This window comes from Fonsecaea erecta (assembly GCF_001651985.1).
Source record: "Fonsecaea erecta strain CBS 125763 chromosome Unknown Scaff12, whole genome shotgun sequence".
NCBI classification, from domain to species: domain Eukaryota; kingdom Fungi; phylum Ascomycota; class Eurotiomycetes; order Chaetothyriales; family Herpotrichiellaceae; genus Fonsecaea; species Fonsecaea erecta.
Window position 1 is genome coordinate 531,108 of NW_017387255.1, and position 23,797 is coordinate 554,904.

Below are 23,797 nucleotides of genomic sequence, written 5' to 3' on the forward strand. Positions count from 1 at the left end.
CTGGTATCTAGGATTGTGTGAAGTCACTCGCAATCATTCTGTGAGCTGTTAACACACACGGGTGCTTCGCCCAAGGCAAGGTACGAGATACCTCGTACAGCCAGCGACACGGTCAATAATGGTACCTGAGATGAAAAGTTTACGCCTGGCAACGCCAAGCAGATCAGCAGTTGAAGCGCAGGCTGCATGCGCCCTCCCCTAATAATAATCCTATTGAAACCCCTTGCTACTTCATCATCTGTCGCGATCACCAACAACTAATTCAACCATCTCGTTCAGGCTTTGCCCCATTCTCCACCTCCACAACAACAATATCCTTTTGGTCCGCTCCCGAAAAATGTCACTCGTTGCAGGACCTGGGGTAGGAGGAGCACACTCAGTCTTGCCAACAGACCTCTGCCTGGTGGTGGAAAAGCATGTCAAATACATCCAACTCCTGGACACTGTGCGTTCATGTGAGTGCTTTACACTGCACAAGATGTTGATACTGTGTGCCAGCGAAAAGATGAGCTCGACTACTGGTTGACCGAACATCTCAGATTGAATGGGGTATACTGGGGTCTGACTGCACTTCATCTCCTGGGCCACCCTGATGCTTTACCTCGTGATGAAACCTTGCAGTTCGTCTTCGCCTGTCAAAATCCGGATGGGGGTTTTGGCGCTGCTCCTGGCCATGATTCCCATATGTTGTACACCGTCAGCGCGGTGCAGATACTTGCCACAATCAATGCGCTGGACGAGCTGGAAGAACCGGAAAGAGGAGGAAAGGAACGGACAGCAAAATGTAAGCCACGTCGCAACCTAAAACCTCGGGATTGGAATTGCTGATAGCCCCTTCGCAGATATTGCAAACCTTCAGAACTCCGACACGGGTACTTTTGCCGGAGACGAGTGGGGTGAGACAGACACGCGCTTCCTATACTGTGCCTTTAACGCCCTGTCCATCCTAGACATGATGCACCTCGTGGATGTGGACAAGGCTGTCGCCCACATTGGGGCCTGTGCAAATTTTGATGGAGGGTTCGGCCGCTCGCCAGGCGCCGAGTCGCATTCCGGCCAGATCTTCACTTGCCTTGGGGCGTTGACCATTGCTCGCCGTCTGGATATTGTGGACCAGGATCGGCTTGCGGCCTGGTTAAGTGAAAGACAACTTCCCAATGGGGGGCTGAACGGCCGTCCGGAAAAACTTGAAGATGTCTGCTATAGCTGGTGGGTTCTGAGCAGCATTGCAATGTTGGGGAAACTGCACTGGATCGATGCTACAGAATTGACTCAGTTTATTCTGAGATGTCAAGACGTCGACCATGGGGGGTTTGCAGACAGACCTGGCGATATGGTGGATGTGTTCCATACAGTGTTCGGCCTGGCAGGATTGAGCTTGCTGGGCTGTCCGGGCCTCGTCGAGGTCGACCCCGTCTAGTAAGTCCTCAGAGAGAGCTTTCTCCTATACCAGATCCATTGACCTCTTTCAGCTGTATGCCGCGGGCAGTCACCAAGGCCCTGCCATATTGGCAAAAATGACAACCACAATGTCGCTCAGGACATGCCTCTTGCAATCTAATAACCCACTTGAGTTGGCACTTGAAAGATGGGATACAAGGCAAGAGAAGAGCAAAGGTTCACCACGGCCTATATCCGCTTCATCACTCTACTGTCCTTGCTCTAGAGGAAGGATAGACCTGGTGGCACAATATTAGGGTATTCTTATCATCAGGGTCGCCATGCAGATGGAAATTCCTGTCAGGTTGTTATCCTCCAAGTATCGCCGCCAGCTTGCCAAGATGCTCGCTACTGTAGTTGGAGGCTCCTGCCTTTCTGACGAGGCGATGAAATGGTGGGTGGCTGGTTGGAGTTTCCTCTTTCCAAGATGTGCTGCATGAACTTCACCCTGTCTCTTTCCTCGTCCTCCTCCTCCTCCTCCTCCTCCCCTCTCTGTTCAATGCACCTTACACGTCTTGCTTCTTCACGCCTCCACCACTCCCTTGCTGGGTAACTCCTCTCCAAGCAACGTGCTCCCTTCTCCTTCTTGCTCCTCTGTTCAGTCTCTTTGAAGTTCAGGAAGAAGATTCCTTTCCCCGCATTTCGTGCGTTTCTCGAGGCTTGTGCAAGTTTGTTCCTGTCGCTTTATATTAGCTGCACGGCTTCCCTGAGTTCCTCCTCGCTCGTCCCCCAATAGCCACATGCTCCATCATGGCCGTGGCCTTGCTGAATTGCAGCATCTGCCCAGGCCAGCCCTCTTTCAGTGACACCTCCCACCTACTCACTCACATCAGTTCCAAAGGACACCTATCCGAGTTTCACAAACTCCAGGTACGGAGCTACCAGGATATTGCCGCCGGGGTGGAACTGGCCACGTACAGCCACTGGTATCAGCAGCATGATATCGACCGACTGCTCTCGGAGAGAATGCAAATGAAGGAGAATAAACAAGCTAAAAAGAGGAGAGTTTCTGTTGCTGCACGGAACGCTTGCGGACCACAGCCAGGATTCTTTGACAATGCACAGTTAAATCCACCTCTACCTCCAAGACGTCAAGGGAGACCAAAAAATCAGGCTCAAACCCAGACCCAGACTCAGAACCAACCCCAGAGGAGAAGCACTCGAGGTAAACAAGCAAGACGAGCGGTCGATGATACGGATTCGGATTTCAGCCCGGTCAAACCTTCCAGGCAGGTTCCTGCCCAGCAAATGTGTTCACGCAGCCACTAACCAAGTACACCAGACGCAAGGCAAGTCGACCTCAAGCCTACTCTCCTGTCAAGCGGTCTCTGTCCCCTGACGATCCCTTCCGCGATGACTGTCCACTTGAAGACGATCGGCCAGGTCGGATTCTCGCCACACCAGAGCATATGAAGCTGAAGGGAACCGTTTGGCCAGGTATGGACCTCTTCGATGCCGCCACACAGGAGATGCAGCAGAAAAGAAATCAGAAGAAGGATGCCTCCGTCTTGAGACGTATGGAGAAACTTGCTGCCTTGGTTGAGCCCACCGAGGTCGTGTATTCGCCTCGCGGCACCAATATCCTGAAAGCGAGACACATTGATGACCTTGAGGATGAAAGCAGTTTGGTGGAAGGAGAGACTCCCATTCCAAAAGCCAAACAACCTCTTCGACCCCGCAAGCGAAGACCACTCGCAGAGAAAGACGCTAATGCTCCTCGCTTGGTGAAACGCAAGGTCAAAACCGGTGTCCCAAAGAGATATGCTGATCTCCCGTTCGCTCAGGGCCTACCTCCCCTTCCATACCTGCCCAGTTCATCCACTGGTGAATCTTATGGGTTAGGTTCTCGCTATCTCCCGACGGAAGATGATGAGGAGGATGTCAAACCGCCCGTTCAGGCATTCGCGTCTCGCAAACGGCCACCTCCGTTCGAGGTCTTCGCCGACGGAAGCCCAACCTATCATGGAAGCATGTCAAGGAACGGAAATCGAAACCCTCTTCAACCTGGACCTCGAGGCTACGCTAATGCCGCCTTCCAGCAATTGCCCAAGGTTTCCACATCCTGGCTTCAACCACAGTATCAATCGGCTCTACAATTGACTGACCCTTATACATCCTACCGACCTGTAGTCCAAGAGTATCAGGCATTCTATGAAACACAATTTGAACATGAGAATATGCTCCCGTTGGCTGCCTCTTCAGTCGGCTTCCGCGGAGGTGCAAACCCTCTGGCTTGGAAATCTCCCATCCGACCGCCGACCGACTCTGGACTCCCTCCATCCGACTCTCCTCTTGGCAATTTCTTTTCCCTGTTTCCGGGCGGATCACCAGGCGAAGACCCCTTTGTGACGACCAAGAATCCTCTGGCAGCGGCGTTGCCACACTTGGAAAGCGAGCAACAACATGTTCTGGCCAAGGAGAAGTCGATGCCACTGGCAAGCGCGGGGGCTTCAAATGGCACCGAAGTCTAGCGAAAAGCAAATAGGACCATCTTTCCCCAGGGTACGCAACAGCCTGCCGCAAAATCCACAGAAAATGATCTTGGTCTTCTTTTGGTGCCACCAACTCAGTCAGCGAAGCAGAATATATGCGGCATAGGTACCACGAAATGGCCCACACTCTCTTGGAAGCTCTACCGAATCTCGCGTATCAATTGCTTTGGGGCACAAACTATGTCAATGGGAGTTCAGAAGATGGTGGCACAGGAGATAGGGGACCTATGAGATATTGGACGGCAAGACTCTTGACGGTGCATGAGTTTCCTATGTGCAGCGGCAGTATGGATTTCCAGTGAGTCTGCAGCCGCTGGGGGTACTTTTTTAGATACACAATGTCAGCTAAGTCAATTTTATACTGCACTAATGGAACATGGCTTTATTGACAGTGCTGCGGTCCTATCGAACCTGTATATTCCTTGATATGGGGACACAGCTTCTGTTATCAAGGATGTCCGAGTGTGCTCCAACCAGGGATGCCACATTGTCCAAGACTTTTCCGTCCAGCGTCATGCATGCTCTACTGATTTTTTGCCGGCTCCCTCTCCTGTAGCCTTCTCCTAATCTCGGTACTGCTTATTTTCGTCTCGAAGCTCTTCTTTTGCTCCTCCTTCCCTCCCGCATCCTCGGCTAGTTCTCCGTCATCGTCCAACCCAACACCCGAGTCTAAGACATCGACCTCGAAAACTTCCAGCGCTTTCCAGCCTTTTTCTTTCCTTTTGTCGTTGACGGCTTTCCCACCACTGCGCGTCTCGGCGGAAATCACCAGTGCCGTAATGTCAGGGTCTGTGATAGTTGGCCCGAACGGGTCGGAGATTTGGGTATAATTTATCGTTATGTCAGCCCTGTTGTCGCTTGCACTTATACCTGGGGTGTTGGGGAACTGGTATTTGACACGGACAACTTTGCCATTTGGGCCGGGTTCGTCGATATAATCGGCAGTTGAGGGAGCGTCGGTGACTGTGGCTGGGTTCGTACTTGACTTGCGAGGGTAGAATGCCAGAATGGAGTCGATGAACTGGGCAGTACGTCGTTGTCGGACATCCCAATGTTCGACTAGAGAGCCGTACTTTTTGTTGACGAGCAGCTCGTCTCCAGTGATACCCACGGTAATCAATCGAGATTCTTGTGCGGTGGGTTTAGAGGATTGAGCTGGCTCAGCGGTCAGGATTGTGGCAGTCAGGAGGAGTTTGTGTCCAATGTGCAAGTGGTCAAATGTACCCCCTACAGCGACAGAACGGTGGATTATAAGTGGTCCATCCTCGATGTTCGATTCTGCGGGATCTCGGGAGGAATTCTCAGGATGAACGATCGCAGGGCCACTCTGGAGGCGGTGAATGGGGGGCAGTGGCGGAGGGCTGGATTTGGAGTTCCATATTCTGATCAATTGCTGGAGGGAAGCCTCCTGGGTCTCGCCTTCAACAGAGTAAAGAGCCGTATAGGATCGGTCGGAGAGAGCAAATGTCTTGATGTCGACTATTGGTCCGGCGAGATATTGCTTGCCGACGATGTTCTGAGGGAGATCGTCCAGCCGAGCTTCTAAGATGAAGATCCTCACATCGATCCCGCCAGGGAAGTCGAGATCGACCTCTTTTTGAGCGGCGACGGAGCAAATAAGGCTGTACGTCTTCTTCAAGAGGTTTTGGACGAGGGGAAATATGGAGGCGCGTGAAGTTTTAGTGCTTAGGGGGTAAGAAGGAGACAAGACCAGACCGATGTCCAGACGAGAGATGGAGTCTTTGTCGGTAGGGACGAGCTTAGGGAGTAGAGACTCAAATGTGACCTTGTATGCCGACCTGAATGAAGATGGCGGAGAAGAAGATGCCAGGGCAGGCAGGAGAAGGAGAGAGATGCCCTGCGCCATGGTTCAAAGACCCAGAGGACTGAAAGAGGAGAGAAAAGACAGTGATGACAAGAGATTGTTCTGTGCAAGATGTCTTCTTCTTCGTCTTATAGCATCATCTCCATTCCCTGGTCAACTTCAGGGATATACCGAGGTGAGTTCATCACTTGAGGTTGTCTCCCATCCAATAAGCTATCCAGACAGTCACCAGCCGGTCCCCCTCTCCTCTCTCCCCTCCCCCCTCCGCCGCCTAAGCCCTTCCCGCCCCTCCAGGCGCTTAAGCGGCTGACAAGGGGGCAGGCAGCCCCGAACCAAGCCCGGGCTCGGACAAAGACACGCTGCCGCCCTTACGCCCGTCGTATGGACTGACTCTCACCGTGTGCACACGCAGAAACACAAATTCGGTCCGCATGTGCTGATAGCCTTTCTTCGCTGTTCCCCCCTAACTATTATTATTATGCCATTCCACTTCCCTCACTTCCCTCACCACCAGCACCACGTCTCCGACCCTCAGTTCACCCACGACAACTACTACAGCGCCGTCAATGCCATCTACTCTGCTGGCCAGACTGTGACCTCTGCTGGTGCCCCCAACCCTCACTACGTGGAAAACCACCCCAATCCGCCCACCACGGCTCCCGAATCCAGATCCTACCTCCCCCAGTCCCAGCCAAACACCAATGGCAATGGTACCGTGATCCCATACCGCCCCGGTCCTCCTCCGTCCGCGTATACGAGTGTGCAAGAGGCCCAGCCTGGCCAATACCAGCCAGGGCTGAGGCGGTCTCTGACGATCGGTCGCCAACAGGCCGACGAGCTGCATTTGAATCAGCAGGGAACGGCGATGAGCGACGTCCACCACTATGGTGCACCGCCAGCTTATACAGGAGAAGGACTATCTATCAAAATCGAGCCCTCCACGCCTCAACACCCCAGCAGCGTCGCCAGTCAGTCTGTCCCGGGCACACTGCAACCAGGTCTTGCGACCAGACCTGCGACTCTAGCGGCCAGCAACACCGCCCCAAGTCTACCTACTTTACCTCAGATATCCACTCAGATGCAGCAGCAGCAGCAGCAACAACAACAACAACATCAACAACATCAACAACAACAACAACAACAACCACAGCCTCCTCTTTCCGCAAGACCAACAACGCTCAACCACACTCACTCATACTCACGGTCCAGCCCCGGCGCCATGGACCAACCCAAATACAAGCCTTTCTCGGATACTCCTGATCAGAGCAAATATCCGTCCGGCGCAAACTCATACGTCCCACAGACTCCACAAGGGCCACCCTCATATTCTCCTCTCGGCCTGGCGGACATCAGAACGAGGACAGACCCGACTTTCGCAGATATACCTTTCAGTCCGGGAGTGGCTCAGGAGAACGACATTGTACAGTATCCCCAGAATAGCAATTATACCGCGCCTTGGCCCATTTATGCGGTTGATTGGTGTAAATGGCCTCCGCGGTCCAGCAACGGTTCGGCGGGTAAAGTAGCCATTGGCAGCTATCTGGAAGACAATCACAATTATGTGAGTGTTGGCCATAGCTGGACAAATCGACAGAGATCGGGAATATGAAGCTGACATCGTGTGGGCAGATTCAAATATTGGACACTCAAAGATCGCAAATAGACCCAGACAACCCGCACGGTGAGCGAGGGTTGGAGTTTATCAAAACCGCGGAAGCTACACATGCGTATCCCGTGACAAGGATATTATGGGAACCACCTTCATCGAATAAGCAGACGACCGATCTATTAGCAACCTCCGGCGACCATCTTCGACTGTGGTCGCTGCCGAATGACCAACACGCGTATCAGTCGAACTCAGTCACACGCTCATCGACCAACACGACCCCTCCACTACAAAAGTTGTCACCCCTTGCCTTACTTTCCAACTCGAAATCACCCGAACACACTGCCCCCATCACGTCGCTGGATTGGAACGTGGTCCAGCCCTCGCTGATTATCACCTCGTCAATCGACACGACCTGCACCATCTGGGACATCCCCACGCTTACGGCCAAGACACAGCTCATTGCGCACGACAAAGAAGTCTACGATGTGCGTTTTTGCGCCAACAGCGTGGATGTGTTTGTTTCGTGTGGTGCGGATGGAAGTGTGAGGATGTTCGATCTCAGAAGTCTCGAACACAGCACCATTATCTATGAGCCGTCAGAGAAGCAGCAGCAGCAGGAGAAGAACTGTAGGTTTTGATCGTTGAATAACCTGTGCCTTGGTCACGCTAACATCCGCAAAGCACAGCTTGCCGACGCTCTCTCTGCTTCGCCGACTCGGGCCTCTGGTTCCGGCGGGATATCAACGCTGCCTTTCCCACCTCCTTTACTTCGCATCGCGGCTTCTCCCCATGACGCTCACCTACTCGCCACATTTAGCCAAGACTCCAACATTATACGTGTTCTGGACGTTCGACAACCCGGCCAGGCTTTACTTGAATTGAAAGGACACGCGGCCGCCGTCAACTGCATCGACTGGAGTAATTCACAGCGCGGTGTACTGGCTTCCGGCGCTGACGACTGCTGTGTGCTGCTCTGGGACCTGATGGGCTCGAGTGCGTCGACTGGACAAAACGTCGTGCCAGGCGGGGTAACGAACAATACTAGCGGGGGACAGGGACAAGAAAGAGGCCCTTCGGCCGTCTGGGAATGTAAGTATGAGGTGAGCAATCTGAGTTGGGCTCCGACGGCGGGAACACTAGGGGTCTGCGGTGGTAAAGGATTTTGGGGCGTGCAGTTATGATGAATGATTTCCCTTCTTCATGAGGCTATATGCGAAATCGGGGGGTTCTTGGAAGCATACACATGGACGGATACGCGTCTCAGAAGGGAACGAGCCGAGGATATCATGTGCTGGGATGTGGAGGAGACGGGACATGATGAGATGGTTCAGCTACAGATTTACAGGTATTAGGAGAGGACGACTATGCCGCCCATTTGAGTGAAATGCGACGAGAAAGTCCCAGTGCGGACCAAAGGACGATCGACGTGTTGAAGTCTAAATTGAAAAGTGGTGTTTTTTTGTTTTGTTTTGAAAAAGACTCCCAAGACCAACTTTTCGAAACGGAACTTGCATGATAGCGATCGCGATATAGAGAGAGGGGGGGGGAGAGAGAGACGTGGTCCCTCGTGAGTGTTGTGCTCGAACCAGATATGAGCTTCGCAAGGGGCGAGGTCCTGGTGTCCATCTATCCCTTGATGGACGCGACATTCATAGATGTATAGTAAGTAGGTACCTACCTACCTACCTATCTACCTACCTGCTTTTACCTAAGGCTTCCATGGAGGACGGGATGAGGATATAGCTAGGCGGACATTATATTGGGTGGCATGGACAAGGTGACGGAGGTGAGGTGAGAACACTCGCTCTTTTTCTCTCTTATGTCTGTCTACCTACCTATCTATATTTCTATCTATCTACCGCTTTCTTCGTCGCTGTGTCTTCCCCTCTCCAACTAATCCCACCCGTTCCCAGGTTGAAAACAAAAGAAAGGTAGGGAACGAGGACGTACGTGTGTGTGCAAGTGTGTGTGTGTGTGCTGCATGCACTGTTACTTATTGCAAAAGGTGGTTGGTGTCTCTGAGACTCGGTTATTTCGTTTTTTTCCCTCTTCCTTTTCTCTTGCTCTATACATTTGTCTAGATCGTATGCAAAATGCCAAACCAGCCCATCCATCCGTCTATGCATCCTGCGTCCATGCAATGAAGAAACAAGCAATTGAGCAAACAGACAGACAGAAAGACAAACAGACAACAAGCCGCCCTTAATGTGCCATTCTCTTCGACATCCAAGTCAATGTATGGGAATAGCTAATGTCACATGAAGCAAGGGGCTTTGGCGAGCCTTTTGCTCTCTCTGTCACTCTCCCCCTCTCAATTCGCCTTTATCTTGCCGTTGGCCACGGCCCCGTTCCCTTCCCCTTTCAAACCACTACCTCCCGAGATACTAGCTCGCCTCCGCCGCTCCGACTTGGAATTGACGTAGACGGCTCTCTCGATCGCCTTGAGGACCTCGTCTATCAAGATGACCGGGGCCGAGATCCACAGCACGGCCATCCACTCATCCCACCCCAGAGCCTCAATGGAGAAGACGCCCTGTAAAATGGGTGTATAGAGGATGCCAAAGTGTAGAATCATCGAGAGACAAATCGCGTAGATCAGTTTCATGTTCTTCCAGAGCGGAAGCTGCAGCAAGCTTTCCGAGGAGCTGAGGGCGTTCATTGCGTTGAACATCTCGATCACAACCAAAATGGAGAGGGAGACAGTCGAGGCCGTGCGTGTCGGGATCGATGAGGCAGAAAAAATGTCGCAGTTGACGTTCTCGAAGAGAGGGTTTGTTGGCGAGCATTTATGGAAGCTCCGGAGCTGCGTGAAGCTGATTTGCGGACCGGAAGGATAGAGCATAAACCACCACACATAGCCAAAGACAGTGGCGGCGCCCACATACGTGCCAATAACCATGTATCGGAAGAACAGCCACCCCGAGACGAGGGGCTCATCGCGTTTTCGCGGGGTTCGACGCATCACATCGTGGTCAGCCGGATTGAAAGAGAGGGCCGTGGCCGGAAGACCGTCCGTGACCAGATTCACCCAGAGAAGTTGAACGGGGATCAATGCTTCCGGTAAGCCCAGGGCTGCGGTCAGGAATATCGAGACCACTTCTCCAATGTTAGACGAGATAAGATACCGGATGAACTGCTGGGTGTTGCTGTAGATGGTGCGGCCTTCCTCAATGGCGATTTCGATCGTGGCAAAGTTATCATCCGCCAGCACCATGTCGGCGGCCAATTTAGCGACATCGGTGCCGGAGCCCATGGCCACTCCAATGTCAGACTTCTTCAATGCTGGGGCGTCATTCACGCCGTCGCCTGTCATGGCCACCACCTCGCCGGCTTCCTGCAAGAGATCAACAAGTTTCGACTTGTGACTGGGCTCGACGCGCGAGAATAGAGATGCTGTCTTCGCAGCTTCGAGCTTTTCGCTCTCCGTGAGGGAGTCGAACTGCCGGCCGGTGAAGCTTTTGCCGATCAAATCTTCGTCTTGCTGGAATACGCCAATCTGCTTGCAGATTGTCTCGGCAGTATTCTGGTTGTCACCCGTTATGACAATCACGCGAATCCCAGCTTCTCTGCACTTCATAATCGACTTGGCCACTTCTGGGCGAGGCGGGTCGAGCATGCCGACGAGCCCGATCAAGGTCATGTTCTGTTCCAGCTCAGCATACGCCCGGTTGCTCTTCGCAGTGTGCAGGAGCTTGTTGCCGCTGACGTTTTCCACGCTAGCCAGCGCCAGCACGCGAAGGCCACGTCGTCCATATGCAACGAGCTCCTGAGCGAGCAGGGCCTGGTGCCGCTTGTTGATGGGAGCTTTCGTGCCGTTTGTCCCTAAGATGACGTGAGAGCAGCGCTCGATGATTGATTCAGGGGCACCCTTGACAAGAAGCTTTTGGGCCTGACCACTTCCAGCTAGGACCGACATGCTTTTCCGGTCTCTCGAAAACTCATACATCGCCTGTAGAGGAAGTTTGTCCTCGTAGTACCTGCTGGCGAAGTTGACTCGCTCAGAGCTGGACAGACTGGCCCGAGTTTCGTTCAGAGCCACATTGTCGGTGCCAATCTTCTCAACCAAGACGCGGAGAGCTCCCTCGGTAGGTTCTCCGATGCTTGCATAGGTGTCGTTCTTTGTGTCATATGACAGATGGGCCTCGTTGCAGAGCGCCAGGACTTCTGACATTTGCTTTATGGTGTCTGAGCTTGCTGCGGGATTCTCGAGCTTCTTGCCATTACGGATGAGGTCTCCGGCCGGGGCAAAGGTGGTGCCTGTGACCTCGATTTCCTCCAACTCATCACCAGATTCGCTGAGATGGACAATCTTCTCAACACTCATCTGGTTGGTCGTGAGAGTGCCGGTTTTGTCGGAGCATATCACACTGCAGCTACCGAGGGTCTCGACTGAAGGTAAACTCCGAACAATAGCGTTCTTGGCCGCCATTCTCCTCGTCCCCAAGGCAAGACATGTTGTGATGACCACGGCGAGACCTTCTGGAATTGCGGCAACTCCCAATGACACGGCGATTTTCAGATAGTAAATGGCCCCCTTGGCCCAGCTTCCGCCGTGCGAGGGATCATTGAAATGCTGGATGTTAATCAACCACACCAGGATACAGATTACTGTGATGACTTTGGCCAGAGTGTCACCAAAATCGTTCAGTTTCTCTTTGAGTGGCGTGGGTTCCGAAATTTGCGAAGTGATGCTCTCGTGGATGTCGCCAATCGCGGTAGAACTACCCGTAAGAACGACGATTGCGGTAGCGTGTCCAGTCACAACTGTTGTACCAGAGAAGAGCATGTTGACCTGATCTTGTTTGACAGCCTGCACATCGTCTATGGCTTTGCACTCCTTGCTCACACTCTCACTCTCGCCCGTCAAAATTGCCTGGTCGACTGCGAAGCTGTTGCTTTGGATGGACAACAGTCGACAGTCTGCCGGTATCCGATCTCCAATGGCGATAGTAACAATGTCTCCTGGCACAAGTTCATCTGCCTTGATCTTCTGGACGTATCCATCCCGAATCACCTTCGCTTCGTTTGCGGAATACTCTTGCAAGGCTGCAATGGCCTTTTCGGCGCTGCTCTCTTGCGTCACACCGACGATTGCATTCAGGATGAGGATTGTCAAGATCTAGACACAGATTAGTTTTGGCCAACTCCTGGGTGATTCTTTCAACTTACCACCACAGGGTCGACAAACGCAGTCCAGTCATCCGACTCTTCAAACAGGGCCAGGACAAAAGATATAGCCGCTGAGCCTAGCAGTATGAGGACCAACTGGTCTTTGAATTGTTCGAGAACGAGTTGCCATAAGGGTGTAGGAGGGTCTTCCGGGAGAGCTGTTGGACTTTGTTAGCTTTCAACGCTGGACCTTTGTGGCGGTTAGCAATTGCGCTCACAGTTGCTTCCATATCGTTTTCTGGACTCCGCGACTTGCGCAGACGACAGCCCGGCTGCTTCAGTAACGTGGAAGTGACTCAGCACCTCTGACGTTGAGCGCACGTATGCTTGCTCCATGTCGCAATGGTTCGGAGATTGAACGACTATGAGAGATAAAAAGAAACGAGGTTGCTGTGAAACTTCCTAGGAAGATCCATGCATCACCAAACCGTCTAAACAAACCTCACTAGACACTGCAAATAACAAAGAGGGGTCGCATCTATTTATCAAGTCTATGGCGAAAAGAGCGACTTTGGCAGTGACTTCGATAGAAATCGATGCCCCACGTGGTGAACTGGACACGGTGGACACAGTCAACAGTTCAACCATCGAAAATTCCAGACGCGCGGAAAAAATGCGCCGCCTAAGGCGAAAATACGAGCCTGTTTGGAGGCGTTTTGGGGTACAAAGCCCAAGGAATCAGTAGCGCCTGCAGAGCTCATTCAGAGTGGTTGTTCGACAACTCAATTTGTCCTATGTACTCAGTACAACACAACGGGTAGGAACTACTTGAAATAGGCGAAGTTGCTGTGCCGACGACTTGCAAGGCCCGCAGGGACTACGGAGTGCGGACAACGAGCATGTTTATGTTTATAGGGAGGGAAGTCAAGCACGTGAAAGTCAGAACTCTGGATGAGGCACTCGGCGAGTCGGGTTAGAGTAGTAGAAAGCACAGCAGCTGTTTTTGGGTGCCTCTATCCCTCTGTGGGCTCTTTGATGCGGTTAAGAGGTAGGAGAGGCACAGAGTGGTGAATCCTGAAACCCTTGGTGACAGGTTTCAGGCGCTGGCGTCAAACAAAATCAGTTGTTTGTCACCTCCCAGTGGTAGGCCTCACTTAGCCCTTTGGCTGGGCTCCCAGAGTGGTTAGCGCCAGCAAGTGCCTGGGTGACTTAGTGATGCTCTAGTCCTTTAAGCATCAAACTGCCTTATGAGCCATCACTCACAAACCATCAATCTGCAACCCCAGGCCCCGTTTCCCATCACCAGATATTCAACTCGTCCTTCGATTTTCATCCCCCATCTCCCAATCCCTTTTCTCGACCACATCCGCATAACCTTTCGACAACTTCCTCGTCTTGTCATCCACCCTTGCGACTCTTTACCATGGCTACCGACGTAAGTGCTGCATCCCCCCGCCTCCAAGTCAGTCTCAGCTGGTCGTCACTGTCCAACCCGAGTCTTCCCAATCTTGTCATTGATAAGACATTGTGCTGACTTGAATGCGATTTGCAGCGCGAAAGGTATCATTGCCTCGTGTCCCTCTCGAGTCATCGATTCACTGACGCCTTTCCAGTAAAACATTCCTTGCGAGGCTCTGTGAGCAGGCTGAGCGCTACGATGAAATGGTCAACTACATGAAAGAGGTGGCCAACGTACGTCTAAAAACCCTTTGGACATGTCATTGTGGACTACCTAGGCTGACTCATGCTAGATGGGCGGCGAGTTGTCTGTCGACGAGAGAAATCTCCTCTCCGTTGCCTACAAGAACGTCGTCGGAACCAGGCGTGCCTCCTGGCGCATCATTTCTTCCATTGAGCAAAAGGAGGAATCCAAAGGGTCTGACAAACACGTTGCCACCATTCGCGAATACCGCCAAAAGATCGAGAGCGAACTTGAGAAGGTCTGCCAGGATGTTCTCGACGTCCTCGACAAAGCCCTCATTCCCAAGGCCGAATCTGGAGAGTCCAAGGTCTTCTATCACAAGATGTACGTCATCTCCTGGCTCAGAAAATGCTCGAGGCGCCACTAACGTGGTGAACAGGAAGGGAGACTACCACCGATACCTGGCTGAATTCGCTTCCGGGGAGAAGCGCAAGGTTGCGGCCACTGCTGCTCATGAGGCCTATAAGGTATGACAGTTGCCCTCCAGAAAATCCCAAACATCACTGACCCCCCGGCTTGCAGAACGCTACCGATGTAGCACAGACCGAACTCACCCCAACCCACCCCATCCGTCTCGGCCTTGCCCTCAACTTCAGCGTCTTCTACTACGAAATCCTCAACTCCCCCGACCGTGCCTGCCACCTTGCCAAGCAAGCCTTCGATGATGCCATTGCCGAGCTCGACTCGCTGTCCGAGGAGTCGTACCGCGACAGTACGCTTATCATGCAGTTGCTCCGAGACAACCTGACGCTGTGGACATCGTCCGATGGTGGTGAAGGTGAAGCTGGCCCAACAGGCGAACCAGCAACCAAGGAGGAGAAGCCCGCTGACACCGGTGCCGCTGCCGACCCGACACCAAAGACAGAGGATGCTCCAGCGTCCTAGAGGGATTGCCAACAGGCAACTGTGCATGCTTTCCCGCCTTTTGGTGACTCTAGCTTACAACAACTTTCTACGATTTTCGGGCAGGGTTATTGCTCAAAATGGCAGCACTCGCACCGGCCTCTTTGTGATGAGCTCGGATTCTAGGTATTGCGCTGAAGGCGTGTGCAGTGATTTGTTCAAATGGGCCCAGATACAGGCACACAGAGAGAGAACTACCAAGACTCCCAGATCCGGGCAGACTACTACCCCAAACTATTCCCCCCAACCATGTCGAATGCAATCCCCAGGCAATACTGATTTCTTCGTTTTATTGTCTCCTACGATACCACATAGCTTTTAGCTCAGGTGGATTGATGAATGGAGTTAGCAAGCGCGTCGCGGAAAGGTCCAGAATCACACTTTGACATCTGCAACCCGTTGTCTTTGGTCGGTTTTTTCCGTCTCATCTCTTTCTAGCTCTCAATCTTTGATACCGGTCCTGTCTGCCTTCTGCGCCGCGTACTGGTTTCACGCTCGGGCAGACATGTGACCCTGACCTCATATTCCTTGGCAGCACGATTAAATCCACACAAGCCTGCATTATGTATTCACTCTTTGATGCGGTGATGCCGCGCAAAAGTCATGACCTCATCTCAGTGTCCTGCCCTTGCAGACTCAACGTGATGACGGCTCAATCCAGATCGTACTAGGAACAGAACAAGCCTGACTTGACGCTTGCTTTCAGATCTCGGGCCCCAACCACTCCGTTTCGTCATGTGTCAATAGCTATCGTTACCACAATGTTCTTCCACCTTCAGCTTTGGAGATGGTATGGTAGTAAAGCCTCCTCGACGAAGTGAGAGGTCTTCAACCTATTGGAGACTTGGTGACAACACCTTTGCAGACACTCTGCTCTCGATTATCTTACTGGCGAAGCTATTTTCCTGAATACTGGAGTATTGTCTCAGCACAACTAGACGTCATTGAACGAGCTCTCGTCCTCCTTCCCACCGAATTCCAAGTGAACAAAAACAACATGTCTCTTGGCCGCCGCATGGTCGTTGGCGGCCTGGCCGTTGGCGCAGCATTGTATTTCTGGCCGCAAGCCTCGCCCGGAGTCCCTGGTACCCCCGTCGCCACCTTCAAAACCCCCAGCGTGCAGAACATAGAGAAAGCTTATGCGAATGGCGGTGCCACCTCCACACATACCAAGGCGTACGGTGGCACAATTCAGGGACAGAAAGAAGATGCACCGATGAGAGAGGGCTCGGCCACAAGTAACCCCAAGGGGTTCCAGCGAGAAGGGTTTGGAAACGACCAGCGGCCGAATGAACCCATGCTGCCTGGGAAATGGTGGAACAAGACAATGTATGGAAGTGAGAAGGGCAAATGAGAGAGTCAGATTGTCACTTTAATTGGATCGAACATGATTTTACGGAGTTAAACCCACAAAAGGGACAAGAGATCAAAAGCAGGGCAATGCATATCCAACAGGACAACATTCATCCATTGACGGCATTTGGTCGACACTGCGTATTGTCGTACATATTAATATTCGTCCCATGGCCAGCCCGAAATCAGGTCAAGGCCGACAGAATTTCTTATAACGAATTCTTCACTAGGTCCGACCTGAACTCGGTTGATAAGATGGCTTCAACTTCCAGATCAGATCAAGCTGGCAGCAAGGTTGTTGAGGGCAGAAGGGCTCGCTAGACTTCATTACAGTTCAAACGCAGGTTGCAGGGGAATTTTTGGCATCGCCGCTTTTAACCACCGCACCTTGGTCTCACCCCCCTGCAACTTCTGGCCCAAATTTGGTGGTCAATACAGCCGCTTTTAGAGGCGTTCCTGCCTCGACACGAGTAATAATAAACAACAGTGAACGCGCATGCCATCCTTGTTAGTTTTCTCCCCCTCTACAATTTCGTGAACAACAACAAACTCCCTCGCCACCACTGTCACCACTACAGCCGCGGCGACGATGGCTGACCAAACCCTTCTCGGTCCGCAGCCAGATTTCAATCTCATTGGTGATGAGAACAAAAAGGCACAAAATCTACCAGCAATCACCAACGGTCGAGAAATTCTAATCGAGCTTCGAGCCATACGTCAAGAACTCACAGCCACTCGTCGAGACATTCTGAGTATGATGTCTATGTCGTGTATATCACTCTTCTTTATTCTTATATTACTTTCCTAATTCTATAGTAATCATAATAATACAGCTCGAGTTCAGAATGCCCACGCGACAACTCCAACGGACGTTCTTTTGCCATTCCTTAACCCCTCCAATGGTGCCGCTATTCCTGAATTCCCTGCTACATCACAAGCACTGGGGGAAATGGACGGACGGCAAATAAATGCTGTCTTACAACAACTAGATATTCGACCTCCTCATCGTGCTGCTTTAACAGTGAAGAAGGAAATGTTGAGAACTCATATCGGCTTGAAGACGGTTGCCGTTATGCCTGCATGAGGAAGAGGAGACGCTTGAGATTGAAAGTCGAATACAAGTGTTCAAAGAGCACGAATCAAATTATACTAACAGATCACGAATCACGATTAATGAGTACCAATATCATGCGCTAAAGCAGCAGCTGATTTCCCTGCAATAATTTTACACTGTCTGGGCATTGACGGTTGGCGAGGTTGTCCAATCGGAAAAAAACGAAAATTTGGAGCCTTAATGCACGGTAGATACTGTAACAGTAGGTAACTTTGTCAAAAAAGTCTTGGATCTGATTGGTCCGAAGAGTATTTCCATCTAATTGGTTTTCTTTGCAACGTCACGTGACATTAGACTTTTCGCTTAGTCATATTTTGCCTAGTCTACTAATGTCTAACCTATAGAGTCTACCACTACGGGCGCTTGGAGTCAACCACTAGAGTCCCTAGAGTTCACCTCCACCGGCGCCTAGAGTCCATCATTAGAGCATCTAGGGCCTAGGCAGTTAGGTTAACTAGTGTTTTCGCGCTCTCACGACAGGTTGCCTTGGGGTAGCCATCATCACCCTACTACGGTATTTTTGCTTAGGTCCAGACCCAAGGCGGGGAGCTGCCGCTTGCATTCATCTCTGTGGCTTGCGCCGCGCAATCTTCGGCTGCGGTCCATCTCCAGAGTCATGTTCCCTTCGACCATAACTGCCTTGGGCATCTAACCGACGACGATTGAAGCGTCAAACTCGTGGCATGAGTTATATATGCTATTGACCATGAGCCTTGCATCGAGATAACCTCGGCGAGGCCCGCTTTCCACCATCTCATCTGCTCCACCAACGCCAGCGTCCTTAGCTTAACAATGGCTCTGGGGATTCTTGAGCCAAGTGTCGAGCATGTCCCGGGGACGGTGTATGTCTATGAGACAGAACAGCGACTTGCTGAGCTTTTGGAGAATGCCCAGCATCTGAAGAAGGACAAGACGGGCCGGGTCATTCTCGTCCCTCAACCCTCAGATGATCCAAATGATCCTTTGGTTCGCGGTTCTCTCGCAAAGCACTCGGTGAACAGCAAAACTAACTGACGTCGTAGAATTGGCCCATCTGGCAACGCGATCTCATTCTTGGAATCCTCTGCTTTGTGTCCTGCCTTGCCACAACAGCCTCTCCTCTCCTTGCCGCCGATTCAACGACTCTCGCAATCGTCTTCAAGCGAACCTTTCAAGATGCTGCCCTTCTCACGGCCTACCATCTCTGCGGTGTTTGCGTGGCGGGATGGTTATTCGTTGCATCCGCAAGAGTCTGGGGTAAGAGACACCTGTTTCTCCTAGGAGCCTTGCTCATGGTCGCGAGTTCTGCCTGGGGCGGTTCTACACATATCGGTCACGATTATGCTAGTCTATTGTGGAGTCGCGTCTTCCAAGGCGTCGCATTGGCACCTTTCGAGGCACTGGTCAATGCTTGTGTCGGCGATCTATACTATGTCCATGAGCGTGGAGTTCGAATGGCGATCACAAACACATGTCTTTTTGGAGGAGCTTTTCTGACACCAGTCTTCGTGGGCATGATCACTGCTCACATGGGCTGGCAATGGAGTGTAAGTTTTTGTCGCCCTCGTCATTGCGTTGTCACGGATAGTCTTGTGCCCTCAAGCAAACCGCAGTCGTCCGGACATGTTAATCCTTGCATGGATGTTGTGCTAACCTAACATTACACAGTTCTTCTTCCTTTCGATCTTCATGGCTTTGGGATTCTTCCTCCTATTTTTCTTCGTGCCTGAGACGGCTTATCGACGAGCACATTCTCTCAACCTTGATCTTCTTGCAGAAGAGGACTCGTCGAAAGAGACAATTGGAAGACCTGAGATGGCAACTGCAAAAGATGCGGAGGGAAAGCCTCTCCACTCTTCTACAGTCGTGGAAACGTCGCACCCAAAGCATTCCTACTGGCAACGACTGATGCCGTTCAACGGTCGAAAAACCGAGGAGTCCTTCTTGAAGCTACTCTTGCGCCCATTTCCGCTGTTCCTGCATCCTGCAGTCCTCTGGGCCTGCTTGATGCAAGGTGTGATCATCGGCTGGACTGTCATGGTCGGAGTTATACTCTCTCTGATCTTCCTGGGCCCGCCTCTCTTCTTTAACGAAGAGAGGGCCGGCAAGATGTACACCAGCGCGTTCATCGGCAGCATCATTGGGCTGCTCGGCGCCGGTCTGTACAGCGAGCTCACTACGCGATTCATGATCAAACTCAATAAGGGCAGATACGAACCCGAGTTTCGTATACTCCTTGTCATCCCGACGCTCATGTTCTCTTGCATCGGTCTCTACGGGTTCGGCATCACAGCGAACGATGTGGCCCGCTATGGCTGGATCGTCCCCGAGGTATTCCTCGCATTCATTATCATCAGCATGGTCATGGGCTCCATCGCCTCGGCTCAGTACCTCCTGGACGCCCATCGCGACATCGCAGTCGAGGCGTTCACGAACCTGATTATTTTCAAGAATATCTTCTCCTTCATCCTGGCATACCATGCCTTCAATTGGGTATTTGCGATCCGCATCAACCATTTATTTATTATATTTGGGAGCATCGAGATTGCCATCTGTGTGCTGAGTGTTCCCATGTATATCTTTGGCAAGAAGAACCGGGAGTTTTTCCACCGGCACGATCTCTTGAAGATAACGAAGCTCCGATAATATGATGGTGTTTTCCATATAGAACGTATAGTCAAACTTATATCACTCAGCCGCGTGTCCAGCCCGCAAGGATTTTCCTTATGTCAGAGAAAGGGATGAAAATCTCCGCCTCCACTTTTCGCTAACACGGGCCTTGTCCTCGTAGAAGTCAGGGGCATTTCCCTCCTGAGATGTGGCTGTTCCGAAAGCGGGAGAGAAGACATCACTGGCTGACAAGTCCAGAGCGGCCTCTCCCTGTTCCTTTGCCACGCACCCAGCCAAGGTCAGGCGAGAATCGGACTCTCACTGGATGATGATATCATGCAATTCCCAATGGCGCGAATCACTCTGAACCGCGTCACTATCATTTGAAACGAACTTGGTTCGCGTGGCGTTGAGTTCCGCCCGCTTTCGGAAATTAAGAGGTTGGTGCTCGGTTCGAGCGGCGTCGATCTCAGGAGAAACACGACTTCACCACAATTTTCTTTGACGGACCGCCGAATTTTGAACCAGACTGTCGACCGGTTGTCCAGAAAATCGATTTGTGCGACCGAAGGATATGGACAGTGATTGCTACTGTTGAGAGACTTCGAGACCGAAACGTCAACATCGAGATGCCGGGGGGTAGAAGCGGGAAACGGCACCACAATCATCGCACCGCAACGTTGCAACAATGTCAGAATTGACGCCCAGCACGCTCTGCACCGCGTGCCAGTCCATCTTTGGGCCAGACACGCAGAAATCGGAGGAAACAGGCGAGATCCCGCATCATGGCTTGGAAGAACTCGCATCCCGGGCTAGCAACTGTCATCTGTGTTTGACCGTGTTCATGTCCATCGACCCTGACGCCTATAAAAACTTCCGGAATAGTGGGCTGGCAGTCGACTCCGTTGGGTTCGCCTGGATATCGCCCATTGCCAGGGACCAAGCAAGGCTCAAATTCCGATACGTGAAGCCTACCAAGTCGGAGGCGGACAAGGAGAACCGGGGACCGACTCCGAGCAGTAGCGGCTCGAAGGCGAGCATGTCATTGAATTGGGACGATGCGGCGGGCTTGGTGGTCGAATTGATTCTGATGCATCCAAGATGTAGGTGCTCGATATTCGTCCTTAGGAACCCTCGATAAAGGATGCTAACTTGCTGTTGTCTCAGTTGCCGTTGAACCCGGAGTGCGAACCATCGACCCGCGGTCTGTGAGCACAGCGTCGGTAGAAAGTCTCGATCTCGCCAAACAGTGGATTCAAGACTGTACCTTCAACCACATGAAATGTTCCGTGACTTCTGCCGCCGACACGACGTGGAAACCGACACATCTGCTGGACGTTTCGATCCGAGGTCCTAAGGGCGCTCGCGGGGTGAAACTTGTGGACGGCATGTTCGTGGATCCTTTGAGCGAGTACGTCACGCTCAGCCATTGCTGGGGTAAATCCAAGACGATCCGTTTGCACAAAGGGACGCTCGCCGCGTTAAGGCAGGGTGTCAGTGTGGCGAACCTACCAAAGACATTCGCCGAAGCCGCTCTCGTGACAGACCGCCTGGGCTTCCGATACCTTTGGATCGATGCGCTGTGTATCCGACACGATAGCGAAACAGACGTGTTGGCGGAGGTGTCACAGATGCACCGTGTCTATTCAGAAGCGACACTCAACATCGCCGCCACATCCTCGAGGGACGATGCGAGCGGATTGATCTACAGTCGCAATGTTTCAGCACTGCAGCCCTGCATCGTCTCCGTCCCCTTTGGTCTGGGCATCGACGAAGGGATGTACAAAATACTACGCTCCACGTTATGGCACGACCTGGTCGACTCGTCCCCTCTGAACAAGCGAGCGTGGGCTTTTCAAGAACGCTGCCTCGCGAAACGAACATTGCACTTTACTCGCAATGAACTCTTTTGGGAATGCCAACAGATGTGTTGTTCAGAAGTGTTTCCGAAGGGTCTTCCCGCCACAATGGGCCCGCCTTCGTCTCGGGAGAGTGTGGAGTTCTTCAGCAAGAAGGTCCATCACCAGCGGCATGGGAATTGGCATCAGCTGGTGAAGATGTATTCCCCCAAGAAATTGACGTACTCGAGCGACAAGCTCTTGGCCATCGAAGGGCTCGCGAAACAGTACATGGCAAAGAACCGATTACACGCCGACGACTACCTCGTCGGCCTATGGAAGCCGCAGCTACCACATGCGCTCCTCTGGCGAGTCGAGGGCGGGAGGCGGCCGACGAAATATAGAGCCCCAACGTGGACCTGGGCGTCGATCGACGGCGAAGTCAGATACCCCGAACCGGCATCTTCGGCGCGAGAGACTTGTATTGAGATCATTGAGCTTGACATGAAATACAACCCGCCCGGCGACAACTTCGGCTTCGTGACCGGCGGCAGAATGAAGGTGCGCGGATTCATGGCGAGAGGGCTATTGAAACGAACGCGTGACTACTGGGGCGCGACGCCCTGCGTGATCCAATGTACCAAAGCCCAGGTTGAACTTGAGAAAGCGGCATTCGACGATCGGCTGCCGAAACTCTCCGACGCTGGCAGTGGAATGCTCTGTGAGATGCTCGAGATCTACCTCTTACCGGTCATCGACGTGGTGGATCGGGTGGAGGGATTGCTCCTCTGCGCGACGATGAAAAAGGGCGAGTTCCGGAGGATTGGAGCCTTTGACGTGAGTCGTTATGACCAGGCCAACTGGGACCGGTTCCGCAGCGTCATGAAAGGCGAGGCGGAGATGAACAATTACGTGGAGAGGCTGGACCACATGAACGGGTATTGGTTTGCAAGTGACTATACTTATACGATTAATATCATCTGAAGACCTCAGGAGAGGGGCGGATGTGTGGTTTGTGGATGGTGGAGTTACAGGGATTGGGGGAAGGGGGAAAAAGCACAGCGATGTCTCGAAGAAGAGCGATGTATATATGTCCTGATGTGATGGAATTTCCGGAGAGCAAGCACGATACGGGATAAGAACGTGGATGGGTACATTGGACGATTGATGGTGTCGGTATTTATGGGGAGGATGTACCTAGGGATTGATTTGCTTTGTTCCGTTCCGAATTGCACAGACAGTGTGCGAAGGCGAAAGGCTGTACAGGTCAAGCTATGTGTGTGCATGTGTGTGTGTGTGTGGAATGAGTGTATCGAGACGGTGGTCATAATGTTTGAAATGTAACGAAGTAATAGTGATATGAGGAGGGCTTGGTATTCTATCGTGGTACATACGTGATGCTCCTCCATCCCCTACCCCGGCCGTTACTCGATCGATCTATATTGCACCAATGGCAAAGGCCTGGAAACCCCGTGTTCTGGATCTCCCTTTCCAATCCAAGCCTCCAGGGTGACATATGTAACGACGGTGATGATGGAAGAGGCGCGATAGACCAGAATTAACTGATAGAGATTCTTCGAACACTTCCCTTTTTGGAGACAGACAGTTGCGCACGTTCGCCAGGCCATTTTCCCCCGACCCCAAACCCTGGTCCAGATCGATCCGAGACTAGAGAAAGCAGGGCAATACCATTAATATTATGTATTACTGCAGTACCGGGTAGAGAAGAGCCATGCGTCCGTGCGACTGGCATATTTCTATGACTATTTCTCTCTTCTCCCGTTCATTCCCTTCTGTTTCTTCCCATCCTTTCAGATCCGTCC

The 23,797-nt window shown here is 52.1% G+C and overlaps 8 protein-coding genes across 8 annotated transcripts; 6 read left to right on the plus strand and 2 right to left on the minus strand.

The window, feature by feature from the left end:
- Positions 1 to 337: 337 nt before the first annotated feature.
- AYL99_10758 (hypothetical protein) lies at positions 338 to 3,911 on the plus strand (the record flags this gene model as incomplete). The annotated part of the gene is made up of 5 exons (XM_018842264.1): positions 338 to 445; positions 499 to 784; positions 843 to 1,419; positions 2,274 to 2,690; positions 2,723 to 3,911. 5 exons carry the CDS (start codon positions 338 to 340, stop codon positions 3,909 to 3,911), a joined length of 2,577 nt encoding a protein of 858 aa, XP_018688425.1.
- Positions 3,912 to 4,455: 544 nt separating this feature from the next.
- AYL99_10759 (hypothetical protein) lies at positions 4,456 to 5,799 on the minus strand (the record flags this gene model as incomplete). Its single annotated transcript, XM_018842265.1, has 1 exon — positions 4,456 to 5,799. One exon carries the CDS (start codon positions 5,797 to 5,799, stop codon positions 4,456 to 4,458), a length of 1,344 nt encoding a protein of 447 aa, XP_018688426.1.
- Positions 5,800 to 6,235: 436 nt separating this feature from the next.
- On the plus strand, positions 6,236 to 8,547 carry AYL99_10760 (hypothetical protein; the record flags this gene model as incomplete). Its single annotated transcript, XM_018842266.1, has 3 exons — positions 6,236 to 7,318; positions 7,387 to 7,993; positions 8,048 to 8,547. 3 exons carry the CDS (start codon positions 6,236 to 6,238, stop codon positions 8,545 to 8,547), a joined length of 2,190 nt encoding a protein of 729 aa, XP_018688427.1.
- A 1,130-nt stretch (positions 8,548 to 9,677) lies between these two features.
- AYL99_10761 (calcium-translocating P-type ATPase, SERCA-type) lies at positions 9,678 to 12,871 on the minus strand (the record flags this gene model as incomplete). The annotated part of the gene is made up of 3 exons (XM_018842267.1): positions 9,678 to 12,485; positions 12,536 to 12,693; positions 12,754 to 12,871. The coding sequence occupies 3 exons, from the start codon at positions 12,869 to 12,871 to the stop codon at positions 9,678 to 9,680; spliced, it is 3,084 nt and encodes a 1,027-aa protein (XP_018688428.1).
- Positions 12,872 to 13,898: 1,027 nt separating this feature from the next.
- On the plus strand, positions 13,899 to 15,062 carry AYL99_10762 (14-3-3 family protein epsilon; the record flags this gene model as incomplete). Its single annotated transcript, XM_018842268.1, has 6 exons — positions 13,899 to 13,910; positions 14,028 to 14,035; positions 14,089 to 14,167; positions 14,227 to 14,501; positions 14,557 to 14,644; positions 14,700 to 15,062. 6 exons carry the CDS (start codon positions 13,899 to 13,901, stop codon positions 15,060 to 15,062), a joined length of 825 nt encoding a protein of 274 aa, XP_018688429.1.
- A 1,015-nt stretch (positions 15,063 to 16,077) lies between these two features.
- On the plus strand, positions 16,078 to 16,434 carry AYL99_10763 (hypothetical protein; the record flags this gene model as incomplete). The annotated part of the gene is made up of 1 exon (XM_018842269.1): positions 16,078 to 16,434. The coding sequence occupies one exon, from the start codon at positions 16,078 to 16,080 to the stop codon at positions 16,432 to 16,434; it is 357 nt and encodes a 118-aa protein (XP_018688430.1).
- Positions 16,435 to 18,339: 1,905 nt separating this feature from the next.
- AYL99_10764 (hypothetical protein) lies at positions 18,340 to 20,172 on the plus strand (the record flags this gene model as incomplete). The annotated part of the gene is made up of 3 exons (XM_018842270.1): positions 18,340 to 18,513; positions 18,570 to 19,073; positions 19,195 to 20,172. 3 exons carry the CDS (start codon positions 18,340 to 18,342, stop codon positions 20,170 to 20,172), a joined length of 1,656 nt encoding a protein of 551 aa, XP_018688431.1.
- Positions 20,173 to 20,824: 652 nt separating this feature from the next.
- Positions 20,825 to 22,958, plus strand: AYL99_10765 (hypothetical protein; the record flags this gene model as incomplete). The annotated part of the gene is made up of 2 exons (XM_018842271.1): positions 20,825 to 21,239; positions 21,304 to 22,958. The coding sequence occupies 2 exons, from the start codon at positions 20,825 to 20,827 to the stop codon at positions 22,956 to 22,958; spliced, it is 2,070 nt and encodes a 689-aa protein (XP_018688432.1).
- Between the last annotated feature and the right edge of the window lie 839 nt (positions 22,959 to 23,797).